Source organism: Coregonus lavaretus (assembly GCF_964263955.1).
Source record: "Coregonus lavaretus genome assembly, contig: HAP1_SCAFFOLD_4059, whole genome shotgun sequence".
Classification (NCBI taxonomy): Eukaryota; Metazoa; Chordata; class Actinopteri; order Salmoniformes; family Salmonidae; genus Coregonus; species Coregonus lavaretus.
In genome coordinates this window covers 43,952-54,510 of record NW_028164676.1, presented here as the reverse complement: position 1 = coordinate 54,510, position 10,559 = coordinate 43,952, and the positions used below count along the sequence as shown (strand labels likewise).

At 45.8% G+C, this 10,559-nt stretch overlaps 1 protein-coding gene across 1 annotated transcript; it reads left to right on the top strand.

Annotated features, from left to right (window-relative positions):
• Nucleotides 1-2,360: 2,360 nt before the first annotated feature.
• Nucleotides 2,361-10,276, top strand: LOC311116789 (plexin-A4-like; the record flags this gene model as incomplete). Its single annotated transcript, XM_084191826.1, has 3 exons — nt 2,361-2,573; nt 7,389-7,539; nt 8,035-10,276. Coding segments are annotated over 3 exons (460 nt in total), but the record flags the coding sequence as incomplete, so codon positions are not given.
• Nucleotides 10,277-10,559: the final 283 nt, after the last annotated feature.

Sequence of the window (10,559 nt, the reverse complement as noted above, 5' to 3'; positions counted from 1 at the left end):
CATGGTAATGGAACCACACAGAGACTGATCCTTCACCGCAAAATGCATTCCAAACAAAAACCAATGACCTCAAAGTTCAACAAACCATGACCGCTCCGAACAACTTACACTGCCCAAAATTTTTTACAATAACATTTACTGAAAAAACCATAGGAGTTAGCAAGACCACACAAACAGATCTGGGACCAGGCTAAACACTCACTAGCCTGGACACTACACTGTAGCGTAATGCCTCAGTGCTGTACACTCTCACCTTCCCTTAGTGGAAGTGTTGTTGATGTCTGACTGACAGTTTACAGATCACAGAGCCACATTAAGTATCTGTGAAGACTTTAGCTTCATCTCTGGAAAGAAAAAAGCAGTAACAACTACATTCAAGCATCTGTAAAATATGTCAGAAGATGTCAATTCAAAGGAGACAATTGCTCCCTATATATCCCAATGTGTTTGGACTCATTGGATATATTTTAGCAAGGCTATGTTATTTCAGACCAAACATCCCAAACAATGAAGGTCCCCCACAGACAACAATCAATGTAGAGGATGCACAATGATCAATGGCCTTGCAATATAACCAAATACCACTTAGGCAGAGCTCAGGTCATCACTCATACCCATGCTTGTCTACCCTGGGCTTCGATCCTGGTATGAATAACATACTTTACATACAGTTCGGGGAAAAGTTAGCTTGTAAGGAGGTATTGGCAGAACAATTGCCACAATGCAAACACATTTCTCTATCGTCTCCTAGCGATAGTTTGTCACATAAACCTGTATTGTGTCACATTCACTGAACTCTAAATATCATTATGGACATGGACCAGAGACGGAACGTGTGAAGAGACTCTTTAAATCTGACCTTTCGCCTCGGAAACCATCTAGACCTTAACCTAGCATTGGCCAGCTGTGCCAGATTGACGACAATCAAGACTTGCATCGCGGCGGTGTTAATATCCTTTTGATCCGTCCGCTAATCCCAGAAGATTCGTCCAGATTAATTCAGTCATAATGCCAAGGTTTCCCTCGCCAAATCCTCTTTTGTTAGGTCGTACAGCTGAATGATTGTAAAGCAGGTTGGGGGTAGGACAAATGTCAGGAGAGAAAGAGAGAGAGAGAGAGAGAGAGAGAGAGAGAGAGAGAGAGAGAGAGAGAGAGAGAGAGAGAGAGAGAGAGAGAGAGAGAGAGAGAGAGAGAGAGAGAGAGAGAGAGAGAGAGAGAGAGAGAGAGAGAGAGAGAGAGAGAGAGAGAGAGAGAGAGAGAGAGAGAGAGAGAGAGAGAGAGAGAGAGAGAGAGAGAGAGAGAGAGAGAGAGAGAGAGAGAGAGAGAGAGAGAGAGAGAGAGAGAGAGAGAGAGAGAGAGAGAATACACAATAGCATCTGTGCTACCTCTCTCCAGGCCAACAAATAATAATAATAATAAACAGACTTGTGTTTTGATTATTCTAGACAGGCATGGAATGGGCTGCATGTCTAAACAAGGCAATAGGAACAGTGTCAGTGTGAAGCCCCCAGCGAAGCCCCCAGACACAGCTGGAAACCATGAAGCCCTGGCGCTGCCTGCTTTTAAGATTAGGGCTTTATTAAATCGTGCACACATCAAATAGAACGCATCAGCAACAAGCTGTGTACTAGATTGTAAAGTGAATGGGTCCTCATTCCCTTCTGCCACTGAATGTGTTAGCTCAGACCGACCGCATCCACCTGCTGGCTTTAACCAATGTGAGTTGTTGTATGTTCAGGGATCTAATCTGCTTGGACTTGGATTGGAACAAGGATTGTTATTTAAGTCTTCTGTTTCATTTGTTGTGTTGTTCTATCACAGAGATGCATTCTTAGAAATGTACCTGGTGTATGTTATGGTAATAGACTGTTCTCTGTCCCCTGTAAGTCCAGGGTGTTGTGTTTACATGATGTCCTTAAGTCTAGCTGTCTCCCCTATAGCCTACCTCTGAGGTTCTGGCATTCCAGGATGACATGATATTCCCTAACTCTCTCTGTCTCTCCCCTATAGCCTACCTCTGAGGTTCTGGCATTCCAGGATGACATGATATTCCCTAACTCTCTCTGTCTCTCCCCTATAGCCTACCTCTGAGGTTCTGGCATTCCAGGATGACATGATATTCCCTAACTCTCTCTGTCTCTCCCCTATAGCCTACCTCTGAGGTTCTGGCATTCCAGGATGACATGATATTCCCTAACTCTCTCTGTCTCTCCCCTATAGCCTACCTCTGAGGTTCTGGCATTCCAGGATGACATGATATTCCCTAACTCTCTCTGTCTCTCCCCTATAGCCTACCTCTGAGGTTCTGGCATTCCAGGATGACATGATATTCCCTAACTCTCTCTGTCTCTCCCCTATAGCCTACCTCTGAGGTTCTGGGTGAACGTGATCAAGAACCCCCAGTTTGTGTTCGACATCCACAAGAGCAGCATCACGGACGCCTGTCTGTCTGTGGTAGCCCAGACCTTCATGGACTCCTGCTCTACCTCCGAACACCGCCTGGGCAAGGACTCACCCTCCAACAAGCTGCTCTATGCCAAGGACATCCCCAGTTACAAGAGCTGGGTGGAGAGGTGAGAGGCCGGTGGGTGGGTTGGTTTGGGGGGGGGGGGGGGGTGTGCTTTGTGTGTGAGGTGGGTGGGTTGGTTTGGGGTGTGTGTGTGCTGTGTGTGTGAGGTGGCAGGGTTGGTTTGGGGTGTGTGCTGCAATACAAAATTTCCATGGTCCTCCATAGTATCAGACGATCTTGTCATTATCTCAATTGTTCCAGGTGGTGCTCATTATTTGGAGAGGAAATGACGAATTCAAATAGCTGAAATACTCAGTCAACCTCAGGTTAAAAACACACAGGGTATACAGAATGTGATTCTACATCACAGGAGGCTGATGAGGGGAGGACGGCTCATAATAATGTCCGGAACAGAGCAAAGGGAATGGCATCAAACACCTGGGAACCATTGGAACCATGTGTGTGATGTATTTGATACCGTTCCTCTGATACCGCTCCAGTCATTACAACGATCCCATTCTCCCCAAGTAAGGTGCCACCAACTTCCTGTGTTCCACATGTGGACTTTCTCAGAACCAAACCGCAATTGTCAAGACAGCGGTCACTTTCCTAGGAATCATGGGTAGTGTAGTTCTCTGTAAAGATAAATTACTACTATTTAGCTAAAAGCAGCACTGCCAATCTAGAAGTTGTTAAGCTTCATTTCAATGTGTTCCTGTTAGCATTACTGTTAGCGTTCCCTGCTCTTTGCTGGGGCGCTTGAGTTGATTACCGATAAGGGCCGTTTCACAGGCTGAGTCTGACCTGCAGCTAGTGAGGAAACTGTTGACATGTCATGTGGAAATTAGGAGCGGGAGATGCTGACGGGGTTTGGCAGCCGTGGGAGATCGGGAGAGTGATAAGATTCTAATCAGAGACTTCCTATCCACACTGAGGCTATAAAGATGGTCCTATTTTCTGTGGACCAATTGGCATTTATTTCTGAAGCATAGAAATCTGTGAAGGAAGTATTCATGTCTAAGGTCAGGAATCTTTCCAGAAAATCTAATTAGCTTAGTCCATCCATATGATTCTGAGATCTAATGTGTCTATAGGTGAGGTTTAGTTGATCCATCCATATTGTTGTGAGATCTAATTTAGTGTCATTTTGGTATGATTAGTCCTTCCACGTCATTGAGATCTATTTTAATTAACAAATTAGATCTCAAACTAATATGTATAAACCCTGCACAGCTTACATCTCACAATCAGGATAGCCACATTAGATCTCACAGTCATGTTGATAGGCAAATTAGATCTCAGTCATGTAGATGGGCTTTTTCTCTTTCCACATGCCTGTAAGATCTAAGCAGCGCAGTATTCATTCACATTATTGTGAGATCTAATTTGTTAGAGCTAAGCCTACCTGAAGGTTGTGATGTGCATTGAGACCATCAGCATATTCACACAATTTAATTTGCCCATCTATATACAATTGACCCTTCGCTAAGCCCTGTCCCAGAATTTTGGGCAACCAATCGCAGCTCTCGAATGGATAGCAACTGTCATCGAGTCCAACACCTCAGACAAGCTCAAGTCTCTCTTCACTCTCTCGTCCTTCTCTCGTCCTTCCTTCTCTCTCTCCACTGTCTCTTCCTTCTCTCTCTCCACTGTCTCTTCCTTCTCTCTCTCCACTGTCTTCTCTTTCTCTCTCTCCACTGTCTTCTCTTTCTCTCTCTCCACTGTCTTCTCTCTCTCTCTGTCTCTCTCTCTCTACACTCCCTTCCCTCTCTCCACACTCTCTTCTTTCTCTCTCCCCCTCTTTCTCCCCACACTCTCTCTCATCCTCATCTCTCTTCCTTCCCCATCTTCAACCCCCCCCCCACCCCACCCCCCCACTCTGTCACACACACATCCACAGGTCTTCAACTCTGCTTCCAATCCAGCCCGACACAGACACTTCAGTCACACCGTGAAAAACACTTCAAAGAGACAGACTGCAGAGTTTAACTAAAGAAATAAGGGGGAAAAGAGAGGAGGCGGAGTGAGAGGAATACTCAGGCAGAAGAGACATGTCTTCCTTTGATTTCTCCTCCGTTCTACATCTTCATAAGCGCTGTGTAGGTTAGCGGTTATTGTATAGCCGTACCTGGGAGGGGGTAGGAGCACCATAATGGAAGCCTATAGCTTGGTCATGGTACGTTGGGGGATCGGGCGGTTTGCCTCTGGCCCTGTGGTGGAGCTCTACCCCTCTGGGAAGATGCTACCTTAACATGTTATTACTGTATGACATCCACAGAAAGCAATCTGAAATGATTTAACACAAGGAAGAAATCCCGTGGGTCTCGGCCGGTACATGAGTTCCTACAACTGTATCTTACTAACTCAGCACTTTTATGAAAGCTGACATCTTACAGGATTTAAGTTGTGTTGGGGTTTTGTTGATTTATGTCGCATTGGCACAATATGACGGTTGGAGTGGTTTGCAAGGGTTGGACATACATGTTCCCCCCAGAGCCTCCTACTACACACAGAGAGCCCCAGAGCCTCCCACTACACACAGAGAGCCCCAGAGCCTCCCACTACACACAGAGAGCCCCAGAGCCTCCTACTACACACAGAGAGCCCCAGAGCCTCCTACTACACACAGAGAGCCCCAGAGCCTCCCACTACACACAGAGAGCCCCAGAGCCTCCCACTACACACAGAGAGCCCCAGAGCCTCCCACTACACACAGAGAGCCCCAGAGCCTCCTACTACACACAGAGAGCCCCAGAGCCTCCCACTACACACAGAGAGCCCCAGAGCCTCCCACTACACACAGAGAGCCCCAGAGCCTCCCACTACACACAGAGAGCCCCAGAGCCTCCCACTACACACAGAGAGCCCCAGAGCCTCCCACTACACACAAACTGTTGTTATTCATTCCATCCAGTTGGAGGGGTATTTGAGGTGGGATTTAATTGGCCCAGACAATGACAAGTTCATCAGACCCGTCATATGCAGTTCAATTTGATCGTCCGCTCTCATAGAAGATTACAATGGGAAATAAAAGTGAAAACCCCTCTTTCAAAAAGGAGTGTATCAGGGGAAATTGCATACTTACATTCACAGCTCTCTGGGGGGTCTTGATAGACCTCTGAACAGAAGGAGGCTGTTAACTGGATTTTGCATCTGTCTGCAAAACAAAAGTACACTTGTTACCATCGTGATTCTACCATTCATTGGATGTCAAAATCAAGCATAGCAGGACCCAACATCCCTAGCCTGACAACAAATACCAAATACCAAATGTCAAATTCCAAGTCGACCGTCTAGCCAAGGGGTAGGCAACTAGATTTAGCTGCAGGACGATTTTTGTCGGAGCGGATGGTCGGGGGACGGGAACATAATTATAATAATTTGTACACTGCAAATTGACCACAACTAAGCTGAAAAATAAATTATATTGGAAAATAACAATAATTTCATGCCTTGATTAATTGAGACACGATCACATACGTCTCTTTTTTTATTTGTGGGAATACTTGGGAACAGATTTCCTAAATTAAAATATTTTTTTGCTGAATTCCAAAACGAAAATCTCTTGCGAGCCGGCAAAATAAATCACTTGTGGGCCAGTTTTGGCCCGTGGGTCGCCGGCCCCTGCTTTAGCCCCTACCGTATGGTAGGTGTGATTTCCAGTATGTTTAGATCAAGTGTCTAAGAAAGGAGATGATTTGGAATTGGGCCCAACGTCGTCAACTTGAACTAGAGATCTCAGGTGGACCTGCTGTTTTGCCTGGAGACAGAAATACCTCCCATTTCCTTTACCCTCACAAACCCCACGACTCACTTCCTCCAATTGCCCTCCTGCCCTGCGCAGGTGGCCGAGGTGTGTGTGTGTGGGTGTGACCTTCCTGTGATCTTCCTTACTTTAAGTAACCTGCAATGCCCACCTGCCACGTAACCTGCTCTGTTAGCTTAATAGCCTCGGTTTCTTTTCTCCACACACACACCACACACTTATCTGGCTAAATTTGGGGTGTCCAGGAGCAGTTGTGCCGCAGGAATTAAACAGGTAATGATCATCTTTAATGAAAGAGTTGACAGGGGGGCCTCAGCTGCTGTTGACACTGACTGATTACTTCTCCTCCTCCAGCTCTCTTACCCTGATGCAGCTGAGAGCTTCCTGGAGACACACTCTCGTGTGTGTGTGTGTCTGTGGGAGGGAGGGAGGGAGGGAGGGAGGGAGGGAGAGAGAGAGAAGAGAGAGAGAGAGAGAGAGAGAGAGAGAGAGAGAGAGAGAGAGAGAGAGAGAGAGAGAGAGAGAGAGAGAGAGAGAGAGAGAGAGAGAGAGAGAGAGAGAGAGAGAGAGAGAGAGAGAGAGAGAGAGAGAGAGAGAGAGAGAGAGAGAGAGAGAGAGAGAGAGAGAGAGAGAGAGAGAAAGAGAAAGAGAAAGAGAAAGAGAAAGAGAAAGAGAAAGAGAAAGAGAGAGAGAGAGAGAGTGGGTTTGGATGTGTTCCATGCTCTTTGTTTAGCGGTTCAGACAGACAACACTCCGCCTGGTTCCGTTGTGTTGTTCTATAATGGGAGTGCTTAGTTGCAGGACTCACATTCATGCACACACACAATGTACAAAAATGTAAACGTCTATTGAGAGTCAGGGCAGGGGGTTCCGCTAAATGTTTTCTCAGGGCTGCTTAGACTGTGAAAAGTGATTGGAGGCAAGACAACTGTCTCTAACGGTGCATGATTCCTATTCTAAAGGCTTAAACGTCACTCAGTCTTGAAACAACACTGAAAGACCACCGTGAAATTTAAAGACCAAGAATAAATCATTTTGGGGTGCGTGTGTGTATGTAAATGTAGTTATTGTAGAGTTCACTAATACAGTCTGCTATGTGTGTTAACGCCACAGGTACTACTCAGACATCAGTAAGATGCCGGCCATCAGTGACCAGGACATGAATGCGTACCTGGCAGAGCAGTCCCGGATGCACATTAACGAGTTCAACAGCATGAGCTCCCTCAGTGAGATCTACTCCTACGTGGGCAAATACACAGAGGAGGTACGGCAACACACTGTGGACAAAAATCACACGTTACTCAAGACAGGAAGCAGTGTGCCGTTTGGCACACAGACAGTCTTTCACAGTTGGGTTTGAACTAGACATGTATTGTAGATGACTTGTAGGTTCAAATGATCTGGATGATGTATATAAAATACATTTACAAGCAACCCAGACGCCGTATATCAGCGTTTTTCAAACCTCTCCTGGAGGACTCCCAACCATGTCTTTGTTCTAATCCAGAGATAGCACACTTGTCAACTTATATCATCAAGCCATTCTGTCATTGAATCAGATGTGCTAGTTCAGGTCTTCAACTAAATTGTGAGATGTCTAGTGGTCCCAGAGTAAAGGTTTGAGAAACACTGTCATACAGAAACAACATTTCTTGTATGTGCCATTACTCCGCCATTGTTAGCTGGTGTGTGAGGCTGGGCATTTAGTAAGTGGCTGACATTAACACGTGGACTGGCTGTGTGTGTCTCCCTCTGACAGATTGTGTGTGCGCTGGAGCAGGACGACACCGCCAGGAAACAGAGACTTTCCTTCAAGCTGGAGCAGGTGGTGGCCTTCATGAGCCTGGAAAGCTGAGGACCGCACTTCCCAGGGCGCACTGGGAGACCCGTCAGAAACCGAGCCGTGCCTGAGCAAAGACCTGTCCATCGATCTCTTCACCATCATCATCAGAACTCCTCTCCTTTTCAAATACACATTTCCCTTTTTCTTCCTCTTCCTGACAAGTGTTTGGCATCTCATCCGCTCAGCTTCATAGGACGTGTAGAGAAGACTGGCTGATGGACTGACTGGAGAGGCGGCAGAGCTAGGGAATGCTTTTCCCACCATGAAATGGGAAGGCCTCATCCCAGCTTTGCTGCGTAGAAGAGTCTGATGGAGGGGTGGTTATCTGCCAGCTCACCATATCGCCATAATTTACACCTTCATGTTGGGGGAGAAACAAACAAACATTCTATTTATGTTGCCTTTCAAAATAACGTTGATAGCAAAGTATTTTGCAACCACAATGTTGGGCGTCAATTTGTTCAGACTTTCTGAATAGGATATTAGTCAATGAAACTACTACAAAGTACAGTTAATTGTAGTGCTATAGTCAACATCACATCAAATGTGGAAAAACAAAGTGGTATTATATCAATGAGGAAAGCAAAATGCCCACCTCTGAAGGCAAAGAACGGAAGGTTTGCCTGGTTCACACAGTTCCTACTAGTTATTCATACATACTGTAACTGGATGATTGGGAAATAGGCTAACTCCAGAATTTGTTTTCTCAATGTAGCTTTGAGGTGTATTTAAAGAGACTCCGATAGGGGCTGGGGAGAGTTAGTGCTTCTTGAATTTTCAATTTTTTTCTGTAAACCTGACTGACTTTGAAACACAGAGAAGAACAGAGTCCCCTTTGTGGCATTGGCGCAAGTCTGCTCCCACCCACCAACCAACCCCTCCATGTAACTCTATAGATAAAACAATGCTCATCTTCTGAATCCGTCTGGCTTGTGTGGTACCTGCTAAATTATCCTGACTACTTTAAGACTCATTAGTGGAGGGCAGACCCAGGTCTGTCTGGTCCTCCTCTGTGACAAGAAGCACACGTCCAACTCTTGACCACAGTGACATGACCGCTCTGACATCTGGAACGGTCAGTCTGACCCGTGTGTGTTGCTAACAGATGGGGGTCACTCGCCGGTCTATCAAAGCACACACACAGAAACAGATACACACTGCAGCTGTCCAAGACCTGTTCTGAGGGAAACACTACTTCTGATACACCCTCTGATCACACTGTCTGAATACTAGGGGAGCTGACTGACATCTACTGAGAGGAGGAGAGTGACGCTTTACTAGAGCAGTCTTACCATGGACCCGTGCTTTACACATGACAGAGACGGTGCGGTACTGCCTAAATGGGATCTGCTGTGCTGAGAGAGAGAGAGTGATTCTTTCACTGGACCTTCTGTAAAGACTTGGGACAGGGGGAATCAAGTGATGGACATAACTGGTCAGCCGAAAAACCAAAGGAGCTTGACATTTAAAAAGACAAAAAAAGTCATTTAAAACAATGTATTTAAAGTGCTACAAAGGAAAGGAAATGACACAGGAAAAGGATTTGGTGAAAGAAAAACCCACCCCACAACAACAACCAACAAAAACTTAACCCTGTGTGATTTTCTGACCTCAGTGTGCCGAAGGGGGAGCCGCGGACGAGTCCCGCCCTCCTCGCCGTCCCGGTTTCTCCCGCGTTTGGCACACCGTTTTTCTTCCCTCTTTGTCCGGTTTTCCACGTCAGTTTTTTTGCACAAGTGTGGAGACAGATTCCACGCGGGAATCCCAAACTCGGAGCGCTCTGGGTCGCTCATGTTGTGTGTTAGTGTAGTCGTCCTCTGCGGCCTTCTCCAAGCCTCAAAAAGCTGAAACTAGAGTGGGAAAAACAAACAAGTGAACGTCAAATAGACGACCGGAAACTAACGGACATGAACAGACTTGTGGAATGTGATAACCTGGATGAGATAGATAAATAGATGGAGAGAGAGAGAGAGAGAGAGAGAGAGAGAGAGAGAGAGAGAGATGGAGAAACGATGGAGAAACCCTCCTTTCCTTTAGACCTCTGACCTTTCTTTTGCCTTGACAACGTGCCCCATGTGGTGATGTGAATGTGTGAAGACCGCCCTCGGTCCACCTTGAGTCCTTATTGGCTTTTTAAGCGCATGTAAAACTTCAATCTAAAACAAAAAAAAACAGGAAAATAGAGAAAATAAGCCTTGCAAATGATGACGTGGATGTGTTATTTTCTTTATTTTGCTTGGAAGAAAAATCAGATGGAAAACAGTGGATTGTTCATGTTAAAACTATAACTAACCGTTAAGGTGGAACCTTTATCTCCTGTTCAGCCCATGCAAACCTCTCATTAACAAGTTTTGTGAAAGTGTTAGATGCTAATAAGAATAAAGTGGTACCTTAAAATCCAATATATTATATACCCTTGCATGCTGACCTATTTGGATGTT